Source organism: Antedon mediterranea, chromosome 1, assembly GCF_964355755.1.
Source record: "Antedon mediterranea chromosome 1, ecAntMedi1.1, whole genome shotgun sequence".
NCBI lineage: Eukaryota > Metazoa > Echinodermata > Crinoidea > Comatulida > Antedonidae > Antedon > Antedon mediterranea.
The window spans coordinates 24786195-24814069 of record NC_092670.1 but is presented as its reverse complement, the minus strand read 5'-3'; the positions used below and the strand labels follow the sequence as shown (position 1 = coordinate 24814069).

The window sequence follows — 27875 nt, the reverse complement described above, 5'->3', positions numbered from 1 at the left end:
CGTCAACAATTGCTAAATAGGCTAGGGTTTATTGCATATCAACATAATTGAAAACTATGCTAATAACATTTTACAAGTTAAACTGGACAATTAAGAGTGTTGACGCAACCCACGTACGTACACGTGTTGGCATTCGCGTCACACAACGATAATGTTGACGCGTTCGCCAACCTGTGTATCTACGCGCGGTGCCAATCGGACATACTTAACATACTAACTAGCAGAGGAAATGATTTAATCATGATTAAAGTGTGTGTACCGTCTGAAAATTTAACCTATTCCACTGCAGCTACTGCAGTAATTGTACACTTCCACCTTGGACATATTTTGTAAAGTGACTACAATGGTTTTGCAGATTACGGTTTTTAGTAGCTGTACTCATACATTATGTTTAATTACTATAATACCTGTACAATAACACTTTTCAATTTGTAATTCAAATGCAACATTTTTCCAACAGTAAAATGGATTTTCATTCAATTTGGTAACCTAGTGTATAACAATCAAGTAATGCATTATGCTTTTGTGTACAATTTATTCTTTCGTTTCAGAAATTTGTAAAAAAAAAACAACAAAAAACCAAAACATTTGTATATTCATTGGAATATTATGAATTCACTATATATTGTCTTTGTTACACACGAATAAAGGTATCACAATCATATAGATATAACGCAACGGGGAGGAGTGTAACAAATGTGAATATTGGTAAAATCATTATTATTATTGTTAATATTTCACACAAAAATACAAAAATAATCAACTGTCTTGGAACTATGCATATCTTGATATAAATTATTACCATAAAAAACATATTGTGCATTGAATTATATAAACATCTTATAAAAAAAGTTATTATTTGACAAAAACAACAATATTGATAAATAAGTCAATAAGAATGGAAGAGCCTGATTAACAAAGTACATAGCAAAAGCATTTACTGCAGTGACAGTGATTACTGCAGTAATCTACAAAGGTTTCAACTACTGTAAAATTAAAATGAATCTCAGACTTACATAATTACCTTATTAAAAAAATAATCCAATTGGGTATAAAAGAAAATCTGAACTTATATAGCTAAAAAATCTAAATAAAATTTGTTTAGTATTGTCAATACTTCAACTATTCTATTGCTAGGAACAGCAAAAAAAAAATACTATTAACAGTAAAAAAATGGTAATTTCTATATAATATTAGTGTATTCGTTTTTGAGAATTGATTTAGAAACTGTGTTCAAATATAACTACTTCAGGATAATGTTAAACTATCAATGATGTTTTAAAATATTGGCAGTAACCTATGTTATAGAAAAAAATAACAGTTTAATTACTGCAGTAACTGAAGTAGAATATTTTGTACACAATCTCATTACTGAGGCATTTGGATATTTCTTGATTGTTATTCCCAATCCTTTTTGACGTCAAATGTCCATTCCCACGCTAAGTGTTCGTACTTATCATCATCAGTAAATTTGCTTTTGACGGTGTAATGTCCCCGTGAGATCATTCCTTTCGGTGCCTCGTCTGGTGTTGTTTTATATATATGAGGTTCGGTTTTTGGTCCGTAACTTCCAACCATGAACTGAGACTTGTCAACTGAAAGTAAACAAAATGATAATCATTAAATAGAATTATTTGAGCCTTTTTTACTGTGCTACTTTAATTTTTAACAATACTGACAGGGCCGTAGCCACCAGTATGGTTGGTAATGTTTCAATGTTTTTGACAGAAACCTCTGACGATTCGTGTGGTAGAGATTGTTGCGACAGCCACACCACTTTATTTCTTGTGGCCAGATATCCTTAGCAGTTAACAATGGATTCCCCGAATGAGGTAGGTTTATTTTTTATATTGTCTATAACTAATTAAAATAACTTATCAAATTAACTCATTATCATAACATACAGTAAGTTCTTTAAAGATGTATTGTCCCTTTGACGAATTACAAAAAAAAAAAAAAAAAAAGATGATTTAAAAAAAAAAGTGGGTCATTTTGAAGTATCATAATAGTTATTAACTTTCACAAAAAATTAGTCGAAAAAAAAATCATTTAACTGAAATACATACGTTTTTTTGTTTAAAAAAGGTTTTCGATCAAAACATATCTCATAATGCAACGCGCTTGTTTGGCTACTGCATAATCATAAAACTTCCTCGTGATCTGTGTGAAAACAACTTCTCAGCCGTGACGAGTTGTAAACAATCCTAATTAGCATCATGCATACTCATGGTTTGAAATCTTTGTTTACTTTCGCTAGCGACGATTTTCCAGACGAAATGTAATCAAATTAATTTACCTGTTAATTATGTAAACTTGTTGTTTTTTGGCTAGAATTTTCGACTTAAAGTCAATAACTTTAATATTACTTTGATATATCCAACTTAAATTTAGAATATTTTGACCTTTATTTTTTGTGTTTCAAGGGACAATACATCTTTAAATTTGCAAAAGATAAGACATTGCGTTAACTTCAGCCCGTCATTTCAAATTTCAAAAAGTTCCAACTCCCAAGTTAACAATTTTGGGAGGTTTACTTATTGTTAAAGAATGCATCGGAATGCGATGCATTCCTTAACAGATCTTACGTGTTTTTAATTAACGTGGTGTTTTTAAGGATTTGATGCGTTTCAGACACAAAAACATCGCGCAATCAGCATTTCAATGCTCACCAGGGGTACATGCATTCTAGCAACTAATCAGATGAAATTATGTATTAAATATACAGAGATAACCCCCTAAAAAACACAATTTAGACAGTAAAAATGTTTTTATCCAAAACCAAAATTTCTGAAGATTTTGTTAATATTCGGTAGATCGAGAGAAATCAGAAGGGTTGGAACGTCCGATATTTGATAGACTATTATTTATTTTTAGACTTTTAAATATATTTTTAACATTTTATAATGTATCTCTCGGGAGATATTTTTTAAATAAATAACTTACCCCTTATGCCCTTTCTAGATGTTACCTGGAAATACTTAAGTCCAGCCACTATTTCACGTTTCACCTGGGAACAACATTTAAAAATAAAAACAAGACAATTATGAGGAGGTAACCATGGTGATGATTAGGATGATAATGAGAATACTATTTTGCTAATTATGATAAATATGATAATTAATATCATACGAAATAGCTAATTTTCTGTTTCAAATAGGTACAGTTACTTTATAATATTTCAAAATATTCCGAGACCATGTCACTCTTAAATTGCCCTCTTCTTTTTTTACCTTTTTGAAATTACTACTTCAATATGTTTTGTATTCTTCAAAGAAGAAAATAAATGTTTACTTGATTAAATGATAACAATTTAACCTTTTTTAATCTGCTACTTACAGAAAATGTAACTTGAATTTGGTATTCAGCACCTTCCTTGATAACAAATGGTTTGTCTTTAATCTTTGTTAAGTCTCCTGCAATTAAAAACACCAATAGTTATTACCAGCTTCACTATCTTCATTTAACATTATAAAATGCCACACCCTGACAAATATTAACATTTCATTAATATTTTGAACATTTACATTTCGTTGGCTTATCATCTTTAGCTTAGTATAGTTGCCTGATCACATTGGGATGTACATGTTGATGCTTACCTGTTAGATCAACGTCTACTGGGTCTCTGTCCTTGGCCAATAGTGACATTTTCAACACCACAACATTAGGCCCATCCGCAGATCCTATTAAATTAATCAAAATATTTTAATACAAATTATATTCAAAATCTACATAAATGAGGAATTTATATTGTGACGGATTGTCTCTGTCAAGCTGGGTTTGGCCAGAGCTGTAGCAAAAACATCTGACCAACAACACCCTGATGCAAAGCTACTCCACAGTAGTTACAAACAATTACAAAACTCAACTATGAATAGAACTCACCACTCATAATAGCAATAAACAGTCTAAGGTATTTTCTACAGGAGTTTAACTACAACACAACTTTCTCTTATGGGATACTTAGCAACACTGTCCTCCAGATGGACAAAAAGGGACGGGTCACAAATCATTAATCTGATAATAGATTGGATTAGAGGGCCGGGTTGATCCATTTATACGCAAGGGAGGTACCAAAAACCGTTACAATATGTAAACACAGAGATGGATATAGCAAGAATTTACACTGTATTTCAGAACAGATTCAACTAGAATTTATCAAATGTCCCGATATTTCATTTTTTTTAAACAAATTAAAAATAGATTATACCAGAATTGATAAAATCTCCCAATATTTCATTTTTCTAAACAAATTTCACAACAGATTAAACCAAAATTAATAAAATATACCGTCAACATACCGTCAGTTGGAAGGTTTTCTCCTAAGAGTGTTTTTTTGTATTTAATTAATGATTCATCATCTTGGTCTTTCTGTGTAATCTCTTCCAATGTTGCCTTAGCTGGTGCCTTGTATCCTGGGGTATCTTCCTCATCACTGTCAATATGCTGAGTATCCTGAACCTCGGCCATTGCTGCTTTAGGTAATAAAAAAAAAGTTGAAATTACTGAAAGAGAATGCAGAAAATGTTTTAAAATACATGTTAACTAACAGAATTGAGGCAAAATTGAAACTTTAAATATTGTACGACAGGATGCAATCATGAAATCATGGACATATATAGGTGCTGCGGTGCATGATGAAATTAAACACTGTACCTGTCAACATCCTGGTATACTATGATTCAATATAAATCAATCAATCAATCAACATTTATTTTGACTATTTAAATATTACATAAGGTAAAATATATATAAAATCAGTCATCAGGGTGAGAGATGATCCTAAAGTATAAAAAAAACATTAAAATAAATAAATAAATCAAATAATACAGACAATACAAATACAGTACAATTACAGATAAATGTGCAGTTTGTATATAAAGAAATATAATGATCCTTAATATCAACATAAATCGCAATTACTACCAAAAATTTAGGATGTTTTTAATAATAAATAAACCTTAATAATGCGGCTTGTTAACAACAGGGAGTGTCCTATCCTACCAGCTGCACACAAATTAAAAGGAAGTACACAATACAATAGTTCTTTTTCACTTCCTGATAAACTGCAACAATTTCACTCAATCAAAACTCAATCGAATTTGCCCTGCAGCAGTTTAATTTCTAAAGTTTAATAAATTAAAAATGTATTATTTCAACATTTTACTGCATTCATTGTATTGCGGACTACTGTATTTGTTGCAGAAAATATATGTTAAGATGCAACATGAGTATTGCTGCAGTTACTGCAGTATACTACAGAGCATGCTCCAATAAACTAACCGGTAAATGTTGGCCCTAGAGCAGAGTTGGATGTTACAATAGGATATACTAATCCTACAGGAAGCAGAATCAAACCTTGTTTGCAACGTTACTAGTGCCACTACAGTTTTAATAACAATTCTACTGGTAGTATACATTGCTTCTAGTATGCTTAATTACAAGTTAATAATTTCAGGTTTACATATTGATAACGTATTTGACACATTTTAACGAATTTGACGCGTTTTTAACATATTGGACACATTTAACAGATTTGACACGTTTTAAACTCATTCAAATACTTGTACACACACTGGTGTTTCAATGTTCACCACAGGTGCCTAGCACATTCTAAAACTAATCGGGTGTAATTATGTACATAAATAACCTTCTAAAAAACAATAACAAAAATGTTATCTAAAGAACCAACATTTTGGGAAATGTTTTAATATTCGGGAGATTGGATGACTATTGGGGAGAATCCCGGAAATCAGGAGGATTGGAATGTCTAAATAAATTACACAAACTAAAAGTGGTGTTGATAGTGCCGTGTACTTGTATAAACCAACACAGGCCTTTGAAGGACATACTCAAACATTTTAGAGAACCCTCCCAGACAGTGTTATTTTATGCAAGTTTTTGCATTCTCAGATGGGATACATCGCAATCTCCCCTCGATGGGGAATAAGGTCAGTTTATCGAGGCAAAGATTTGGCTTGCGTAATTTATTACATTAAGTTTTATGCTTTTTAGAAAACCATTAAAAAGTTCTGTTGTACTCCAAAACATAGGCCTACCGCTGATTTCATGTTGTTACAGGGCCATTAATATCAACATATTTTAAACTTTTGCTTAATTCTTTTTAATGATAAAAAATAATGTTACAGTTATACCTGAAATTACCTGGTGACAACTTTTTCTGATTTCATAAAAAATGATATGCATCCTTGATTTTATTATCGATTGTAGTCATGGAAACCCACTATCTAAAAATCTATGCACAAACTAATTGACTTTGAATCCTCATCTCCCAACGAGACTGCCATAAATTCATCTTAAATAATTCAAATTAGGAGAGAATAACCTAAGAATGGCTTTATACTAATAGACAGGATTCACACGCATAGCATACTTGAATTTATTGTGCACTAAACAATGTTATTGCTACAGTACAGTTCCTATAGCAGTCTACCTGCTTTCAACATTGTATTACATTGAAGAATAAACATACTACTATACCTCAATGGTTACAGTACATCATTTCATTTAAAATCTTTTCTATTTTTTACATTTTAAATTGAATTTTATATTTTAATATTTCATACATCTGTATTAAGTTTTTAGTCTAAAATAACATAACATAACATAACATAACATGTTGTTAATTTTATTTTTTAGATCTCTCATACACAAGGCCCAAGAGCGTTTTGAGACCGAGAGTATAATGAATCAAACGAACGGAAATCAAAACTGTAGTTAATATCAAAATTACTTATTTCAAGAAAGGTATCAGTAATTCAACAATATTTATAGACAGAATGGGACCAATTTTAAACAGGATGTCTTTGTACTGTCATTAATACACCATGACCATAATAACATTAAGAATATAACTTAACTGTAATAACTACTATAAATTTAATTATTTTATCTTTTGTGGACCCTCTTTTCTTAACTAATAGCAAATTATTGATGTTTAACATACAATGATTTTATCATAGTCCTTTAATCTAAATTTTATAATATACACTTAGATTTAAAATACTTAAAAATAAAAAATATGTATATTAACAGATGTTTATAAAAAATGATGGTAACTTAGTTAAAGAATTACTGTTTTAATAATAAAGTTAAGTTAGCATATGGCGGATGCAGGTTTTGAAATAGGAAGAAGGGATTCAAGGCGAAGGGCCAAAACCCCAAAAAACAGACTACATTCAAATAATAAACAGCTTGAAGACATGTTTTCTTTTACCCATGACATTTTTTATTTTAAATGTGAAACAATAAATAAAATAAAACAAGGAAACGACAAGAAAATAGAAGAACATATTGTCTGTTTGCACTATTAAATTATTATTGATAATAGCATTTAAGTCAATAATATAAGTATGGTGAAGTACAATTAATATTTTTAATTATTAATCGATGGATACTGGTATTATTATAATGTTCATTGGACCATATAAAAAAGAAATACTGTGTTATAATATTTAAAGGAGCACCCTCTAACCCTTTTTTCATTAGCAAATATATAAATCAAACATTCCTGAGTTCTGATTGGTTGCAGACATTTTTTTCATGTCAAAAAGTAGTTAAAAATATTAATATGCATGCGGGCTAGTCAACACTTTGATTTTAAACAAATACATTTTTAATGGACAACAGGCTTCTTAGTCTTATTATATATAGCATTGATGTATTTAAAACTTTTATTTGATGATCGATTATTCGTATTCTTAATATAAAAAGTTCACCCATTAAAAGGACTCACAACTGTTAATACAAATTGCAAAGTAACTAGACAAGTTAAATTAAACAATCAGAGAAAGAAACCTAACACTTGGGTGAGTTGATACCTGGTGGAAATGAAAACAGCAGCCTGGCATTTGGTTGGGTGATACTTTTTTCAGGGCTAACTTTGTGCATTTTTTATAGTAATAGTAGTATTAGTAAGAAAACATTTAAAACTTACTAATATAATTGATAACCGACATAGCAAGTATAAAAACCTTATAAATTATACTAGATGGAGGAAAAAGGTAGCCTACATGGTTACGAGCAAATCTCCATCATGCGCTAAGCAACACCCACCCAGTGCAACAAGTGCTTGAACTCAAGACTACAGCACACATCATGGGGATCCGTATCATGGAGTCACCCATCAAGGCACGGCCTTCCTGGCTAAACTTAAATGCAAATTCTAAGATTAAAGCTCAATTATGCACAACCATTTGACAGTATTGAAACGTTGTCTTATATTAACGCTGCATTAATTAATACATCTTACCTAAAGTGTCCTAATGTAAAGGCTTTTCGAAAATAAAAACGAGAATCTTTGAACCAATTCACTTTGCCGACTTGCAATTTATAAGGCGGAAGTAGAAAATATTCTTTCGATTAGTTCTGTATTAGCGCCCTCAAACTTTAAGACGAAAACAAAATAAGTACCGGTACTGGTGTAAGTATCGGAATTCCGGTCCTTCTTGTTGGTGTTCAGAGTTATGTCAGTCAAAATGTGGGATATTGGTATAACTATCCTATGTTTTGGGAAAAACACATCATTCTAAATTACATAATGGCCTATTATTTTTACAATTTTGTTTAAAAAAATTAGGGTTCCTGCCGGTATTTCTGAGCACCACCTGATAAAGATGTTCAGGATCCATGAAATAAATATGCTTTAATACTTTTGCAATCCTATTAATTTCAGGGGACACTACTCCTATTTAAGATTGGTTCTATGACACATCGCTCGTGATTGGTCAACTCACTTTCTTACATCGTTGGGTCCCAAGTTTAAAGAGAACCCTTTATTGTTGTGCCCCTTAATGGAGGTTGTTCTACTGTACTTTTCTTGCGACACACAACTTCAATAATTAAAATTCAAGACAAATTTACAAACAGAACATTGTGTTACTTTTAATCGTCGTCATTCTTAATGCTACTACAGTATTTCTTCATTTACAGGACTTTAAAAGTTCAAACATGAAATGTATTAACCTAAAAAAACTACAAATAAAGATATTGAAGAGAGTATGCCATTGTATACTGCAGTACCTTCATTATATACAACTGGCCACTGCAGTAACTTGGTGGAGAACAGATTACATCAATAAATATACTGCAGTAAGTTCCTTGTTGGAGAGCAGATAACTGCAAAAAAAGTTACTGCAGTAATGTCAGTAACTGCTTTGAAGGTTAATGGGTGTTTACTGCTGCAGTAAAGTAAATTTGTCATAAATCATAAATAAAGCAGAACAGAACAAAATATACACACCATAAGACCAGTTCTTAACATACCGGTAAATTTTGAATTAAAAAAATCTTTAAAATATGATGGTGACAGACAACATCAACACTGGTTACATTCAAACTTATAGACAAGAGTGGTTACAGTTCTCCATCATCAGACAGTTGACAGGGACCAATGAAATCTTAACTTGTAAATATTGTTGGAAAAATTTAAAACACTACATACAAATAGGAAAGTATATATTTATGTAAAATTTTAATAAGAATTAACAAAAAATTCACTAGGCTAATACACAAAAACTTCAATGGGTTTGTTTAGTAAAATAAATTATTTTACAGTGGATTAAATTTATTTTGTAGCCAATTAAAATCATGGATGATATTGATACCCGAGTTTACCCACACCACCCTAGGCAATTAACGTTATACTAAAACCAGCCCTCTGTACGACATTGCAAACATCAGCTCTAGTGTTTCTTGCTTGTGTTTATCTTATGTACATTTTGAAAATCGCTGACAGTATCCCGTTTGCTTGTTTAATTTTGATCGATCTGAGGAAATAAAAACATAAATTTAAGTATTAATTTGTACTATGAAAGGCTACACGTGCATTTATGAATTCATAAAAGTGAAGAGAACAGGGCAAGGACACCTAAAAATGGTTACTATAATATCTTCTTTAATATATAAAAAATAATAATGTAAATCAGAATGTTGTTCAAAATAAAACCTAAATTCTATCCAGCCTTTTCAGAATCTTAACTTTCCAACCATTATCAACATTCTACCATTCACACTATTAACCTTCAACTTGGACGTGACCATACCTCAAGCCAGTTGGCCGATAACATACAACAGTTTAGATGTTCCATCACTTACGTCCCTTCCTTAAGGTTCTACAATATTAACTATAATATGTTTCTGTTTACCTGGGCATTGTAGGCATCTAACTCTGCATCTAATTCTTCTTTAGAAGGTGTTGGTGCATTTTGACGTCCACCACGACCTCTTCCTCGCCCACGTCCTCCCCTTCCACGTCCTGCTCCTCGATTAGTTCTTTGCCCACCCCTCGTGTTCTGATTGCGGGGGCTGCTACCTCTGGAAAATTAATATACGCAAGAAATGAGAAAAATTTATATTTATACTATAATGTTTACGGTATTGTTTGAAATAAAGCAAACATTATATATTGATTTCGCCATGTAAAGCTTAAAACAATATATATAATGCTTAACACTTTGACTGCCAAACACGAAGATCTTCGTTTTTGGAAACACAACGCTTGACTGCCAAACACGAAGATCTTCGTTTTTCGCGTTTTTTTTACGAAATCCGGTAGATAGGTTAATTATTGGTATATACTATAAATATGAACACTATATTCGGTCTGGACCGTCAATATTTTACAATTTGAAAGTAACTAATCTGGTTACGAACGACTGTCAAAATGGTACCTGTCGAAATAACAAACACCGCGCATCACAGTAGCGTGTAGAGAGATGGCTTGGCGCATTGTGTATCGGTCGCGCGCTAGCTATGCCGCCGAAGCATTACAAAGGTTTTTGTGGATTGACATGTTTGTTTGTTATCTGAATAAAAAATAATGGAGTCATTTTCAATACGAAGTCTTTAATTTTTATTATTGTATGTATACCCTAATTGTTTTGGTATTTTACTGAAAGTGACAGAGTTTCACACAACAAACTTGTTTTGAAATGGTATGGATATCATCATCAGTTTACTATCTAGGGCCTAGGCTAGAGTACAAGGCTAGCCTAGGCCTAGTCGTAAAACGGTTCCGGACCAACTTTAGGCCTGGTGTCTTTATTATGTGGATTTTGGCGAAACATTGATGTAAGATTTATGATTTATAAAATGTAATACATTTTTCGATAGTGATAACTTGTTTTTATAGGCCTATCGGTGCCGTGTAAGTAACTTTTTGGTTGTTTGTTGATCTCACCGGGCGATATTTTCATATTGTGATGTCTTCAAAATCGCAAATATCTCGACTTTCTTGCTCGAAAGTACGAAAAACTCAAAAAGTGGGTTACTTTCATTTTACTATTACGATTTACATATTGCGATTTAAAAATCGTTCTTGGTACCATTGTAAAGCTAAAATCTTTATGATTATTTTAGTCTAAATTACATATAAATCAGATAACATACATGGTTTCAATCAGCTTTAATAAAAACATCGAATTGGGCTAAAAACGCTGGCGGTGGCAGTTTCTAACTGGAAAAACCTCTGGCAGTCAAAGTGTTAAGAAAAAATAGTACATGGATTTTATTGACAAGAGACTTTCTGGAACAACTACTTGAACATTAAAGATGTATTGTCCCTTGAAACACAAAAAATGAAGGTCAAAATATTCTAAATTTAAATTAGCCATATCAAAGTAATATTAAAGTTATTCACTTTAAGTCGAAAATTTGAGCCAAAAACAACAAGTTTACATAATTAACAGGTAAATTAGTTTGAATACATTTCGTCTGAAAAATCGTTGCGAGCGAAAGTAAACAAAGATTTCAAAGCACGAGTATGCATGATGCTAATTAGGATTGTTTACAACTCGTCACGGTTGAGACGGTGTTTTCACACAGAGTGCGAGGAAGTTTTATGATTATGCATAGAGAGTAGCCAAAGAAGAGATGCTTTGATCAAAAACTTTGACTGGAAGTCAAAGTTATTTTTTTAACAAAAAACTCCTGTATTTCAGTTAAATAATTTTGTTTCTACTAAGTTTTGGTGAAACTATTATGATACTTCAAAATGACCCACTTTTTTTCAAAATATTTTTGTTAAATTTTTTTTGGAATTAGTCAAAGAGACAATACATCTTCAATGGCAGAGCATAAACTTTTACGAAATCCACATTTGTGAATTGGATAGTTGAAACATGGCTAGGCTAATTAATAAAACCTACAAAACTTATTCCATTAACTACTTACATTCTTGCACTCATGTTTGGCTTTGGTGAACTTAGTTCAACTGCTGACGTTACTAGTTGAATATTCATAGGTCGACCTGAAGAAATAAAATGATAACGCTGTTTTCCACAACTGACAAATGTGGATATTAAAAGTATTCCCTCAAGTGATAAGGGTTGGCTGCAATGTCAAAACATAAATAACTGCATTTACTTGGATAAACACCTCAGGTCATTTATTGTTTACTAGGGTTTTTAGAGGGGAGTTTATTCCAGGGTGTAATATGGCAACATGTATAATTAAATAAAATAGAGTAAAAAATGTATCAAAATGTTTGGTAAATTGTAGATCATGTCAATAAATTAACTCTATTACAAATAGAAATGTGCTGTAATACAATATTGCATATGCATGCGACGGGCGTTTATTTGATGATTCCGAATGTTCTCTGGAGGGAGTTTATTCAAAGCGGGGCATTTATTCAAATACATATGATATATATTTTTTCCTCTTGTTTGTTCCAAAGGTGTTCTAGTGTAATTAACAGTATGATCTCCATCAAACTGTGTCATCAGCAACCAAACTAGAATACATACCATCAAGTGGAACATTGTTATATTGCCTCATTGCTTTCACAGCATCTGCTTTTCTTTCAAATATTACATCTGCTGTTCCTTGACTTCTCCCTGATCTGTCATAATGAACGGCTGCCTTCTTCAGAACACCAAAATCTGCAAACAGTTCCTGAAATTAAAAAAATAAAATGAGTAAAAAGATCACTTTTCAATGTATAGTGTAGATACTATATGACAGCATTTGCATGGTGAAAGCAAAGTTACAGTTTAAATGTGATCACACACACCATAGTAGAGGAGTGTTCCAATTATCAAGTTTTTGAGCCATCAGTTGTATTAATTGCCTTATTACAACAGCGACACCTAACCAAGGGTGTCACTTGCAGCCTATTGTGACCTACATTCCATACTTTCCACCTACACTCCATAAAAAGTTTTAAAAAAAAAACCGCCCCCCCGCCCCTGAAAATTTATGAGGGTGTGACGCTTAACAAGTATATTTTTTTATTTGGCCTTATTTAGAAATATTTTTCTATTTGAGGATGAAATAAAGTGCAATTGAATTGAACTGTTGGTTTTGACTATTATTGTGTAGGTACTTTACTTACTGTAATATCTGATTCTGATACACCAAAGTCCAAGTTGGATACCAATAATTTTCCCTGACCAGCCTCTAATGGTTGTGCCGAGCCTCGTCTTAAATTAGCTTTTGCTGCTCCACCTTCGTACATGTCATGTTCCCAGGCATCTTGCATATTTCTAGGCTGTAAAAAGAGTGATAAAAAACCTTAAAATTAATATTCAGTAATTGGAAAAATTGCAAACTTCCAATCATTTGAAATTTCATTAATTAATGGAATATCTAGCGAGCTCTTGTTTATGTCTTAGACTTATGGTGGTAGAAAAAATACAGTTCTGGTAATTAATGTTCAGTGTATTCTCTTCATCATCTACAGTACTGTTTCAAAGTGAATGCTGGCAAATATTAATAATAATTGTTATTGTATCTGGAAGGCAGGATTGAATGATATTGATAAGATAGTATAACATTGTTTGTATAACAAAACAGTGAGTTTCATTTAGCCTAGCCTAGCCTATTTGGTCTAGCTAGGCCTAGAATATTATCAAATTTAGACAATACAGTACACGTACTAAGTACGCATTTTGGCCAACGTCATCACTTTCAATTACCACAATAAAAAGAGTATTCTAATTAAATTTTAAAAAGAGGCTAGCCTAGGCCTAGCCTAAATAAAAATAGAATGCTAGAGACAAGACATAGCCTAGCTAGGGCCTAATAATCCTAATATTCTATGAAGTTGTTGACTGCCAATTCAAACCGTCTATAATCAGAAAATTAATATGAAAATGGTCTAAAATAAAATGCTTACCCTAGTTGTATATGGCGCCGGTCTACTACCTCCTCGGGCTCCTCGCCGAGTAGGACCTCCGCCTCCCCGTCGGTTTGTGTTGCCACCACGTCCACCAGCGGCTCCACCACTTCTTCGGCCTCCGCGTCCTCTGTTACCTCCTCTACCCCCTCGTTTTCCACCACCACGACTGGATTTATTCGACTTAATAATATCTTCAAGACTCATATCAATTTTGTCCGCCATGATTGAAGTTAAATAATTGTGACTAAGCCCACTTAATAATGTTGTAAAATGTAAGTAAAAACGAAGACTAATTTTCAGTCACTCTTCTTTGTAACGCTATTCGGCGGCGTGTGTTCCGTTTGCACATGCGCTGTGAAATTTATACAAAATGGCGCTATTCAAATAACCAACCTATAGAGGGCGCGTTACAAAGAAATCTTTCTTCTTTCCCTGATTTAGTCCGGTCCCTAATATAATATAAGGGGAAATGATGTTACCATAGTGGATACAAGTGTGCCCTTTGGCATATTGATAGAACATGATATGGAGATACCAAAACAAAGTTACTGGAAATCTGATTTGACCTCTGTGACCTCTGACCTCAATTTTAATATTTCTATCTTAAACAGAGATTATCTCGGCAACGGGTTTGACAATTGAAATGATATTGGTGTCAAATAGATCAGAGGGTACATATTTATATTCGTTCTAATAGAACTTTTTTCAAAAAAACCACCGGAAATGTAATTTCTGAATGTTTTGACCTTTGACCTCGGCTTACTATATCTCAAAAACTACTGGTCAAAATTTCTTCTGAGCCTATCTTTTTTGGGGAAGCTTTATTATTACTATTTGCCTTACATACATAGAAAATTTTGTGTTCAAGGGAAAATGATTTTCAATAGGCCTTTAATATATACTGTATATATAATATATTGGTATATGGTTATTTGAATTGCCCGAAAGCTCTGCTAACTTTTCTGGCTGTTTACTTTATCGTTTTGATTTAGCTTTTCGCTTTTTTTTTGTATCTCCATTGAGATCCAGCCACTGATATCCACAGCATTGTCATTTTTTTTCAGTAATTTGCCTTTGGATTTAAATATATTGGTATCTTTATTTTCATTAAACATAAAAGTACAATATCAAAAATATAAGTTGCATGGGAACCAAAAAGTTGAATTGGGGCACTTATTTACAATTTGTTAAAATGCAGTAGTATAAATATAAAAGGCTTACATAATAAATATTGGTCTTCAAAAGTGACTCGCCCCAAGTGCCTCAGAACGCGTCCCAAGTGCCTCAGAACGCGTCCCAAGTGCCTCAGAACGCGTCCCAAGTGCCTCAGAAAGCGTCCCAAGTGCCTCAGAACGCGTCCCAAATGCCTCAGAACGCGTGAGCCACCACAGGCCTAATCATATTTAACTTATATTTTAATTTGTGCCTATAATTGTATTAGCCTAGTTCATTTTATCTATCCGGACATATTAATTAGGTCTACAACTGTTAAAAGTTAGTAATTCAAAATCACAATCGAGGCGAATATGTGAATAGACAAACAGAAAGTTATATTGGCATACAGAAATATACACAGAAAGAACGTTTACCAGGGCCTGCAACAATGTACATACAATATTTAAGGCCTACTAAAGAAAGAACCTAAGGGAAACAACATAGACATTATAAATTATATTCAAGAAGGACAATATTATTGGGAAAGAGAAGTATTAATGGCTAATTATGTCCAATAGCTGGGTTAATTGAGTTCATGACGTCACGTAATTGTCTTTCCATCAAGGCACAGTCTCGTTAGATCGATTAAGCTATATTTTTTATATTTCTCTAAAATCGTGACTTGATTATTGAATCCATGAATAAACTGTTGCAGGTATCTATTGATAAATATCATTTTATAATAATTATATTTCATTTCAGCAAACAATATGTGGCTTTTCGTGTCAGAGATGTAGGCTACGTGAGTCATAAAGCATCAATAACAAGACTATACACAGCTGTATTCATTATTTTTTTATTTATTTATGCAATGTCTGCCATATACAGTGCAAAGAAGACAAAACAAGTATAAACGGCAAAGAAAGACCACCAAACAGGTGCTAAACACCTATGTTAGTTGGTCAACCCAGAACATAGCACAGAAAGAAAGAAATAAAAATAAATTAAAGCATCTACAAGAAAGCGACCAACTACACACATTTTCAATATCAAAATTATTTTAAAAATAAATATTATTTATAATAATAAAGCATTTTGTAAGTTATGTCAGGGAAGAGAGTGAATTCAATTAGTAATTGCACTCTTCCCTGGTTTGCAGTGTGATTTTTCTGTATTCTAATCAACGCCCAATTTCAAGACAGTTAAACATGTCAAAATGTGTATTATTTAGTAACGTCACAAGTATCACACCCTATTGTCCTATGGAAACACATTTGCTATGTATTTAAATAGTATGTATTATAAAAGAATGTGATTGTTTTCAGGCTGCGCAGCTACTGAGACCCACCTAGTATAATGACTGCATTTCCCTTTGTAACGTATTATAGTACTGCTGCCTGCTGTATAATATATCAATAATCATATTAATATAGTGAGAATTAATTCATAATCAAATCAAATTATGATGTATTGTTTACAATCCAGTGTTCTGATACAAGCGTTTTGCGATATTCGATGTTGAGAAGTCTGGCGTCAATTACATTGGTAATGCGACGAGGAGGAGTTAATAATAACCAACAGTGTATTGTAGGCCTATTATCATTAAAAAAAATTAAAAGGACAGTTTTTAACAGTGGTCAGTCCATGAAATGCTCACATATTCGATATGTAAAATTGACTCGACTATTGTGTACGTACCTAGCCAAACCAAAATCAGGCGCTTGTCGACAAACGACCGGGAGTTTTTGTAAAATGTGAATGTGTGAAAACTGTATCTTGACCATTACCTAGTTAGCGGTCTGTCCAACACGCCAAGCGATTAAAGAGGCAAACTTGGAGCCAGACAACATATAGGAATGTATCGGTATTTTTTTTCAAATATTTCCATATAGTACCAACAAAATACACCCACGTTGGCTGAAAGACCATTTATACCACGAGTATACTCATTATTAGATGTCCGTGATTTTTCTTTAATATGAAGATGTACAATATTAATAAAACCCCACGAAAAAAACATTTAAGCAAAGTGCATTACGGATATAAATCATTACAATACTTGCTGATCGAAGTTGCAAATTGCTCCTGAAAATCAATACTAACCTTTTAAAAAGAAATTACAAACCAAAATGACTTGTAAGATTACATTGTTGCGGATGTAATACCTTAACTGACGTATGTGAGAATACAACGGCCTGGAAAACGTGTTAGCAGTGAACCTAATGGATGTATCCGTAGTTTAACGATTTTTAAATTATGTAATTAATGTCTCCGGAAAACGTTTTCCTTTTAAAACATTGCTGTTAATGACATCATGATTTTCAACATAATGATCACAACATGATGATGGTGTATATTTCATTGTTTGGATTATGTATCACACTTATAGTTTGAGTGCCTCTGAAATTAATTGGTAACATTATCGAGTAGTAGGCCTATACTCTTGGGCCCACCGTTATGTTTTTGGATGCTGCGTAATAAAGCCTTCGTCTCGTTCAATCCTGCATTTCACACAAACATAAGCAAATGATAAAAATAAGGGCCTATTGATACTGTATAGTGTAACCAGTGCTCTAATAACACCAATTGTCTGTCATATATAAAAAAGTAGTCCATATATTTAACTTTAACTGTGTGTATGTTTACGTTGATATTCAAATAAATAAAACACTGCTTCAGATGTGTCATTTATATAATTTTTAATTCCATAAATATAGACTTATTTCTACAGTTAGACACTTCTTATTTAACAAAGAAATAAATCGCGTTCATGTTGACGACACACACACGGATGCCTTAAACGACACACGGATGCGTTTAAGCTCGTTTAACCGTTCGTGTTGACGACACACGGATGCGTTCAAAAAATCGTTTAACCGCGTTCGTGGTGACGACACACGGATGCGTTCGAATGCTCGTTTAACCGTTCGTGTTGACGACACACGGATGCCTTCAAAAGATCGTTTAACCGCGTTCGCGTTGACGACAAACGAATACGTTCAAACGCTCGTTTAACCGTTCGTGTTGACGACACACGAATGCGTTCAAACGCTGAATGAAATATAATGATACATTTGCACACGTAAGCACGCGTCGATTTTGTATGTGAACATCACACACGATAATACTGAGGGTGTAATGATTGTCACGATTCGTCGCTATGTTACACATACCTCATACTTAATATTTGCTCTTTAAATATATTATAATCCAACAAATGTGGAGAAACTAATTAGGAAATATTATTTCACACTTTTAACGAAGTGTAATTTTAATTTGTGCGAAAAAACGGTAATTTAACCCGAAGGCGCATAACGCTATACAAAATTACACATAAAAATAATTACGCGATACCAAGGTGTTATCATCTATTCAGTAATATTTAAACAACTTTCAATTCATATCATTGGAGCTGTATTTCCAACATGTTTTCAATCAATTCTACCGGTGCCCAGTCAACGGTTGCAGGACAAAATAAAGATCGATATATATATATTATATCTCAATATACTCTTTAGAATTATAAATTTTAGTTTTTAATAATTGAGAGTTTGATCAATACTTAGCTCGAAAAGATTAAATACGCTGTGACGTCATCTCTACAAATCAATCCTATTTTTATATACCTTAGTTAGGCTAGTGTTGTTGACAGCATTTCTTTAAACAGAATAAACCTAGTAAGTACGATGTACATATAGCAACGGTTAAAAATACGATAATAGGATTACGGAAACGTCATTAAACACGAATAATAAATTGACTAAATACGCATTAGAAACCGAAAGTTGCTGTTATTTAGACGTTTCGTCTAAAGTTGTTGGTAAATATTATCGCTGTGGCTAAAGATACGGTACCGTATTCTAACTTCTGTTTACTAAAGATACGGTAAAATTGCATTACGTCATAACCAGCCAATGGGGTGCTGGTACGTGTGTGACGTCATCGTATAAGGACTTTGTGGATTTTTTTCATATCGCGAAAACCATGGAGGTATGGCGAAAACAGTGATCAACCGCATTTTCTTTATGCTTTATTTATCGCTATTATCGCCGTCGTGTGTGACAAAAACTAAATGTAGCCTACGTCTGTTATTATTATTGAAAAGCCATGTTGATTTTAATTCTAGAATAGAGAAAACCGTTTTAAAAGAGGCCTAGGCCTACTTACTACGTACTATGTATAACCTCATTATATGAGTTTGTTTGTGAAGGGAAAGCGATTCCAGGCTGTGGCCAGCTGCATATGTGTGCGCTGATTTCTGTGACTCGTCAGCCCTGGGGCTACACTGCTGTCTAAATCATAGTATTTAAGGGCTCCTTTATTGTCCGCATTTGCTTGTTGTTTATGGTCACCATTGTAAACAAAGTTTAAAAAAAATATAGGCCTAAATAGGCCATTTGGAATAAAAATAAAACCCTCATCTGCAGCCCAGCACACACATCCACGCAGCCTGGCGCCGCCGATAGGAATTCTCTACATATATACAACCAACAACAGACGCGATATGAAAACAAAATCCCAAGTCCTTATACGATGACGTCACACACGTACCAGCACCCCATTGGCTGATTATGACGTAATGCAATTTTACCGTACCTTTAGTAAACAGAAGTTAGAATACGGTACCGTATCTTTAGCCACGGCGAAATATTATAACAACTGTAAAACATCAATTCCATGGTGAATGTACAAATAGCGTTATATGCTATTCACTGAATTGGGATATCACCTTACTGTATGTGGTACTAATTAAAGTAACAGAAAACCATCCCGACAACAATACACTATTCTGTATCATCCACAAACGAATCCATATCCAACGGCTTAAATGAAAGAGCTAGGCTGCGTCACTGGTCTTACAAATTCGTCTGTTCTGCATGGCAATGTGGAATACACCTTCCAAAAGGTCTTCATAACGGCATGTCGAAAATCCTCTCTGAATATGCCGTAGATGAGTGGATTAGTTGCGCTTGAAGTGAACTGTAAAAGACTCGAGAAGAGGTTCACCCAGGGTGGTATTGCACAGGTCGAGAAGAAAATCTTAATAAGCTTAGTGATACAAAATGGCGTCATACACCCAAAGAAGACTATAACCACAGCAAGTATACTTTTAATAATCCGCATATCTTCTGTTCTTTTCTGTTGCAACCGGTTTCTGTGCGTGTCCGTTCCTTTAACAATTGCAAGAATTTTTCCATAGCAGACAACCATCAAAACTGCTGGTATGGCAAAGCATAGAATGAAGGCTGTTACGACGTACTCTACACCGCCAGAGCTAGCGTGGTCATCCCAAGTTATTGCACAAACAGCCTCCCAATAATCATACATCACCCAAGAGCATATTATAGGTACGGCACCAAATGCTACCCCTTGAACCCATGTGTAAGTAGTCATCAACATAACAGTACGGTTACGCATGATGTCCATGTGTTTAAATGGGACAGATACTGACACACAACGCTCGACGGCAATCATACCAAGGGTCAACATTGACACTATGATAAACACATAATTTAACGCACATTGTATATTGCAGAATGAATTAGGCACAGTTAAAACATCCGTGAATATAAATACAGTCGTCGGTATAATTACCAATACTGCGTTTAGTAAATCGCATATACTTAAATTGGCTACAAAAACACTTGATGGCTGTTCCCGTAGTCTCGTCGAGTTATTTATTGCCATCAATACAATGAGATTGCCAACGATGGAGAGAATTGATGTTGCAACCAGATACAACGCACAAAAAACTATGCCAATGTGACCTCTCTCAGTGTCCTGGTCACATAGCAGGCTGGAATTATCACTCATCGTGGAAAATTGAAAGATAATTGGCGTTCCATAGACTATCCGATAGTTTTATGTACTATCTGTTCACCATGATCCATCAAATGGGCATCTGTAATTAAATTCATACGTTTATATCAGTGTTTTAGTAGAAACCGTAAATCTCAGAGCAAAATATACAATCAAAGGATTACATTGAAATAGCATAACGCATCAATTATCAACTTATATAAAGGAAATTGTCTTCATAATGTTTTGCTACATTTTAATATAATAATCGATGTTTTTAATGACAGCGCACGTACACAGATCCTCTTTAACCGCTCGGAGATTGATTTAATGACGTTAGTAAAATAAACCAATTTACACAAAGACAATTTTTTGTTCATTTAAATGTAGTTTTAAATTCAATGTTCAAGGCAACGGATATTAGTCCCTATTACATAGTTCGAACGATGCATTGTAGTCTGCTAAATGTGATATTGGCTATCATTATAAAAAGAGGATATGATATTTTAAATTACGAATGTTAAGTATTTTGCAAGTTAAAATGTATTGTTTATGATGTTACTACGTTATTAGCGTAATTGTGTTACGTAGTTCACCCTTCGCATGACGCAACTAAACAACGATTCGTTTGTTGCGTTAGGAAAGAGCTCACGTTTCCTTGATGAAAACTGGTCGTTGCGTCATTAAGTAATGACATGGTTGTTGCACAAGCTCTTTCCTGGTTGTCAGGCGGGCTCTTCTCTTTTGGTTGCGTGGATTCGCATGAACAGGAGGTGTTTTAGACCTACAAATGATAATTTATAGTGGTCGCGAATCCAAAAATCTCCCGAATTGCTTGGCGAATGTTTGCATGGTTCGTCAATGTAATATATACGGTTTTCCCCCTTTTCTCTGTGAATAAAATCTAAACATTTATCATCAATTTTCATAGAAATAAACTTGTTTCATTTTGTAAAAACTTTGTATAATCAATTCTGATTTTTACGAATGTTCCGGATGGTTTTCTTCTCATTTGTTACTTGCGGCGGATTGAAAAAAGATTATTTTAATTTATTATTGCTAAAAACTTTCTAAAATCAATATCATAAATGATTATTAAGGAGGTATTACGTCATTATAGGTTATTAACGAGAATTCGAATAATTTTTAGCTTACAAAAAAAAATGAACAATTGTAATGATTTATGTGCTTTTCACAAAAGCTAGTACGCTGATCAACTATAGATTTAGATAGCTTCTCTTGTATTAATTGACGTTCTTTCATCAAGTCTTCAAACCCAATATGGTGAAAGCAGCGGCGAGTCTCTCTGACCAAATCATCACTTACTGGGCGACAAGGCTTTGACTTGTGGTGATGGAATGTGAACATTGGCTGTAACGTCTAATTCCATGAAACTTTATTACATTGTAATTTTGCATATTAATCTTTATTGACATTGACATTATAAAAATTGATCCCAATATTATGAGGAAATTAGGAATGTGGAAAAAAAATTGTAAATCAATCGATTCTTTACAACGGGTTTTTTTTTTGTACGATGATGATTTTATCATGGAGGAAATAATGATTTTATTTAAACGTAGCCAACACACAAATTATTTTGTTTAATATTACAATTTTACCGGATTTAGAATTATACTACCGAAGATTGTTAATTTGCACATACTTCCTTAACACGACTATTCCTCGGTATACAATCAGTTTTTTTTCTAAGTGTACTTATATGTAACTCGATATATGTAATCATCTAAAATAAAGAATATTAAATTGTGTGTAACAAAGAGAACATATGCATATTTTTTAACGGATATAAAATTATTTCTTTTTAAATTATATTAATTTCTTCTCATGGGAGGATGAAGAGATTTATTTCAAAATTACAAATGCTCTTCTCCTTGCGTTGTATGTATAATCTTTTTACCGAAGGCAGCTCTAAACAGTTTGATCAAACTGTCGATATTACTCCTAATTGTAATTATACGTGGATAATAAAGTAGACCTGACCTGCAGTTAGCATAGCAAATTAGAAAATGGTTCATTTTGGTACAGAACTCACGATTTGAGTATTGTACGGTTCATCAACAAAACTACCATTTCCTTGGCTATCTTTGGTAGGCACAGGCCCAAGTGTTTTCATCATGTGCACTGTCATTCTGACCAAATAAATTCCCTCACCATAAACAGACTGGTGACAATCATACATTATGCTGTATCCACTCTTCATTTCAATTTTAATTTCAAATAAGATAAATATAAGATTTCATATCACTGTGTTGTCTGCAGAGGGTCATCCAATCATTGGGAATGCAAGTGATAATAATATCATCTTGCATACTCGAACATCCACTTAACACTATAAGTACGTTACACCCGGGATCAAGTACAGCTTTTATTTGATTATAACAACATACTAGAAGGCATGCTTTGGTTGGAAATATGAATCAGAGGTGACAATAAAAAGGGATGAAACGTGAAGTACAACATTAATTGTAGTAATGAGCTTCAATTTCCCATCCAACAACAACTTCCATCACCTCATAACTAGATCTATACTGGGCATAATAATTCACATCACATCATAACTAAAAACGCAAAGAACACATCAAAAGTTATAGGATAGCATAAATTAATTTGTGCACATTTCTTCGAACATTATATAACATAGATAACGTGATGCAGGTTTAGCAGGTGTAGCTGCTTAGGTATGAGTCTACAAAGTGAATATATTATCGTACAAAAAGTCAATTTCATGAAAATCAATAAAGAATTTGTTACAGCGTCCTACTGTTTTAATGCTGATATTTTAGACAAAATATTTGTTAAAGCAAGTTTTGGAGAAAAAAACTCCAATTCTTTGATTAATAGTTGCAATGCTTATGTTTTTCAATAAGTTTTTCTTGATGCAAAATTGCTGCAGAGAAATAATTGCGGCTTAAGTGATTTATGATTGTTGATATTAAAGCGAAGCTTATTTCCTTTGCGAAATTGAAATGGTTGGGGCTAAAAGACTTGAGACAGCTTATCTATTTTAGGTCGACCGAACAATGTCCATTACTTCACTCATGTTAATAGACCTAACGTTATTCCATTAATACCAATGACTTACGCTGACTTGTTTAATTGACATTTAACACGTTAGGTGATGGATAAGTAACTTTTAAGGTAGCAAAATACGAGTATATTAATTGGTCTGGAGACTTTGAGATGACCAGGTCATAGAATAAATGAACTAAAGAAATAATACATTAAGGCAAAGGTTGGATTTCCTGAAAATAATTAAAATTTAATCAACAAAAGAAGGATTATATTATATTATACTGCCGTCCATTAATTTTTAAAACATAAAACTTATGCAAAATCCTGCATCGCTAATAAAAACATTCACGGTGACGCGTGAAGTTTGTGTTTGTTTGAAGGGTTGCTGCCTCACTGTTATTATAAATCTACATTCGCATTGAGCTCGGATTACAATGCAGTATGGGTTGCAGTGGATTCCGTATACAAAATATGTGTGAACGCACAGCCCGAATGTAAGGTAGTAGCTCATCGGAGTTCTCGACCAGACCGAATCAATGCGAACGTAGATTTAGCTGGCATTTTGTAAGTAGCACTTGAAACGCAATTTACCAGGAATCATAAAACACGGGAAATTAACGGAAAGACATCAAAAACTACAAACTTACTACGGTTTATTTGACTGTATTTCACATTGCGATTCTTAATATTTTCAGGATACATTAAAGTAAATAATCATAAGTAAAACAAACAAAACAATCAAACGCTATTACTACCAGCAATGAAAGTGATACATTGATATACTATATTAAATGTGTAAAGTACAGTATAGGTTCAAAACAGTTTCATCAACAAATCAACAACAACAATACGTTGGTTGGAAATTAATTTATTAATAGTGCTAGTTAAAAGTAGACAATATGCATAAATTATAGGCCTATATTGATTTTCCATTAAAAATGTTAGATAGACTTATTCTACTTTAGGCCTTATACAGGGCTATGATATAGTTTTAGAGACATTTAAAAATATATATTCATGAAACCAGTTATATAAATCAGCTTTTTAGTGAAATTAGATCAAACATCTGCATTGGCAAATATGCAAATTCGAACATTTTAATTTTTAACCAAAACAATTTTTAAAAAGCCTCGTGGTTAAACGTTACTAGGCATCCTATATAGATATTACGTGATTTAAAGTAAGAAACCATACATTAAATCTTGCTCCTAATTACCAAGCTCAATTAAAATGATACATTAGACTCAATTAGCACGTGTAACTGATGCCAGGCTAGGCCTACACTCGATCAATTCGTGACAGAATTATATATTAGCAGGCAATATCCACGTTATAAATCCATACAAAATATTAACGATCATCCTAGTAGTGGGCGCAAACATTTACGAGGATTTCTTGTAAATAAATTCATTTGGATCCCGAATAATATTTGTTTAAATATAGATAGTATTATGATCCAAAGGAAAATAATAAGGAAACAGACATTGTGAGCAAACGAATAATGATCAAAATGGAGGCCAACATTTTAGATCGGGAATTTTTTCAAACCACAACTTTAATTGAGTGTTCCGAACGGATTATTATGTCTGTATTTCCTTGTCGTGTGTATTTATTCGCCTGGTAAATCGATTAGTACAATCATTAATTGGTAGGCCTATTCATGTAAACCGAAACATAAATAGGCCTATGTATATAAAAATGCACTTTTTGCTCTACAACCTTCAACACGCATTCATTCAGAAACATTATATAGAAGTACGAAAACGATTTATATCCTGGGTGTATTTGGTTTTGCTAATGGTAGGCCAGTGTATTTTCATACCAAACTAATTATGAAAGTACATCTTTCGGATTTTAGTTTTGTTGCTATAGTTTGTTTACTTTTGAAAGATATTCTTTTAGCGATGTAGGCCCACTGTATATTGTTAATGTTAGGCCTATGTACAAGCGCCAACATAATATGTCCTAGTTCAAATTTATTTTATATGTATTTTTATATATGTTAACTCAAAGGCAAAGTCAAAACCAATAGGTTTGCTCTATCTCAGATTACTTAAACGATAAAGTAAACACAACCAGAGAGAAACTTTCAAACAACACTATTTCTTTGTTGGAACTACAAGGGGCAATATTAGTAATACAGTAGTAACATCTGTTGTTTAAAATGGGAATGGAGTGACATATTGGACTTTGATCTCCAGGAACGTTATAAATTAATGTGTACCGGCAATATGCTTAAATCCCACAATGTGGAGAGAGGAGGGGAAGAAGCTTGAGATAAGAGATTATGTTAGGCCATAGAAATGCATGTATATTTTTCATTTTTTAGAGTAAATATTGGATCTTCGCCACATAACCATAGTTTCATCGGCGGTAATAATCTTCGGTGTCTAACGTGCGTATCTAAGTCCCGACGTTTAGTCTATATCGCAAATAACAGATAGTAATAACTTATTCCACGGACAATAAGATAATTTTTTTCTCTGAGAACTGCGAGTAAAATAGTAGCCTATAGCCATGACTTGCAAATACATAGTATGTTAATTAACAGTTTGTTTTATTTACTATTTTTAATTTCCTATTAAAGATATCAAGTTTGTTTATAGAAAATGATCTAAGAATTATGGTACTTACTTGCCAAGACACTTAGCACCAATTCCTGCTAATTTCATATACTGTGGGTCATTTTTACGTCTGAACACCTTTATACGGCGGCGGGATGAATTGCTTCGACTACTATCTACTGTACAACGAAATAGTCAACGTTGGTTTGTTCAATCAACATTTGATATTTACGTTTTCAGACTGATTATTGAAATGGAGGAGTCCAATTATTCACACATGCGCAGTTTCTTACAGTTAGTTGGCGGTAGAGTTGTTACTTTTTATTCGTTTCGTTCGTAGTAGCGAAACTGAAATCGCTAAGTAGGCATACAACTTTAATGTATATTTATTTAGTTCAATGTAATGGTTATAAATCACAGAAGATAACAAACTAGCAATGCTTTTGATGCTTCTTTTCTTTAAGTTAGCCTGACATTATGTATAACGTGGGATAATTAAATTTAGATTTAGGCCGTAAATCGATGAGATGATACGGTAGTGTATGCTATTCGTTAAGCCGAAAACTAAACCTCTATGCCTAAGATCTGGCTGAAGGGTTAACACATGGTTTATTTAAGTATAATAGGCCTAGTTTTGACAATGAAAATACTTAAAAATAAAAGTATACAGTAATATAAACAACTTATACAAATAGGTTTACAATGGGTTGACACAAGAGAATATATCGAAATTGGACTTAAATATCAACTGTCTATCAATTATAATATATCATTGTTAATCTTCACAAATGTCATAACTGTTGAATTTTGGTAGGCCTATTTTATTTGATATAATATAAATTTCATTATTTTGCTCTTATTTCAATAAGTTGTTGAGATTGCAAGGCATCATTTTGACTTATTTACAACAACATGCACGGTCGATCAGAAATAATCTGCAAGCATGCAAAACGTTGGCATACGTATTGTATTTAGAAAACTCTTCCATTTATTGTACCATGCATGCATAGGTTTTTATGATGCGGCGGTTTTCAATTTATTATTTTTTTGATAGAGTGTTTTCATTTTAAAAACTGTAGGTGTTGTCTGCTGGTGAGCTTAAAATTACGAAAATAAAGAAAACCGAACAGCATCACACACAGTAAAGCCTTCATGACGTCAAAACGTCTAACGCAATGATTGAT

At 33.0% G+C, this 27875-nt stretch overlaps 3 protein-coding genes across 5 annotated transcripts; all 3 read right to left on the bottom strand.

Annotated features, from left to right (window-relative positions):
- Positions 1-9: 9 nt before the first annotated feature.
- Positions 10-8363, bottom strand: LOC140063557 (rho GDP-dissociation inhibitor 2-like). Of its 3 annotated transcripts, none has more exons than XM_072109934.1 (6): positions 8270-8363; positions 4299-4502; positions 3597-3680; positions 3337-3413; positions 2944-3007; positions 10-1595 (listed from the first exon to the last, which is right to left on the bottom strand). In XM_072109934.1, the coding sequence occupies exons 2-6, from the start codon at positions 4465-4467 to the stop codon at positions 1399-1401; spliced, it is 591 nt and encodes a 196-aa protein (XP_071966035.1). In that variant the 5' UTR covers positions 4468-4502; positions 8270-8363; the 3' UTR covers positions 10-1398. The 3 variants fall into 3 exon arrangements, with proteins under 3 accessions (XP_071966035.1, XP_071966034.1, XP_071966033.1); XM_072109933.1 differs by having other exon boundaries at positions 4299-4472; XM_072109932.1 differs by having other exon boundaries at positions 4299-4469.
- A 512-nt stretch (positions 8364-8875) lies between these two features.
- Positions 8876-14486, bottom strand: LOC140063556 (THO complex subunit 4-like). The gene is made up of 6 exons (XM_072109931.1): positions 14135-14486; positions 13352-13507; positions 12765-12912; positions 12190-12265; positions 10164-10332; positions 8876-9785 (listed from the first exon to the last, which is right to left on the bottom strand). The coding sequence occupies exons 1-6, from the start codon at positions 14357-14359 to the stop codon at positions 9771-9773; spliced, it is 789 nt and encodes a 262-aa protein (XP_071966032.1). The 5' UTR covers positions 14360-14486; the 3' UTR covers positions 8876-9770.
- A 5457-nt stretch (positions 14487-19943) lies between these two features.
- On the bottom strand, positions 19944-26973 carry LOC140063550 (rhodopsin, GQ-coupled-like). Its single transcript, XM_072109925.1, has 2 exons — positions 26762-26973; positions 19944-21194 (listed from the first exon to the last, which is right to left on the bottom strand). The coding sequence occupies exon 2, from the start codon at positions 21104-21106 to the stop codon at positions 20117-20119; it is 990 nt and encodes a 329-aa protein (XP_071966026.1). The 5' UTR covers positions 21107-21194; positions 26762-26973; the 3' UTR covers positions 19944-20116.
- Between the last annotated feature and the right edge of the window lie 902 nt (positions 26974-27875).

Bases quoted from the DNA above. Each gene is read 5' to 3' on its own strand.
- LOC140063557 (XM_072109934.1), bottom strand. From the start codon at position 4,467: ATGGCCGAGGTTCAGGATACTCAGCATATTGACAGTGATGAGGAAGAT. The intron at 3,414-3,596 runs GTAAGCATCAAC...TTTTAATTGCAG, and splicing joins AGTAGACGTTGATCTAACAG to GAGACTTAACAAAGATTAAA. The intron at 3,008-3,336 runs GTAAGTAGCAGA...TGTTGTTCCCAG, and splicing joins AAATTCAAGTTACATTTTCT to GTGAAACGTGAAATAGTGGC.
- LOC140063556 (XM_072109931.1), bottom strand. From the start codon at position 14,359: ATGGCGGACAAAATTGATATGAGTCTTGAAGATATTATTAAGTCGAAT. The intron at 13,508-14,134 runs GTAAGCATTTTA...CTCTTTTTACAG, and splicing joins CGGCGCCATATACAACTAGG to CCTAGAAATATGCAAGATGC. The intron at 12,913-13,351 runs GTAAGTAAAGTA...TTTTAATTTCAG, and splicing joins TATCAGAATCAGATATTACA to GAACTGTTTGCAGATTTTGG.
- LOC140063550 (XM_072109925.1), bottom strand. From the start codon at position 21,106: ATGAGTGATAATTCCAGCCTGCTATGTGACCAGGACACTGAGAGAGGT.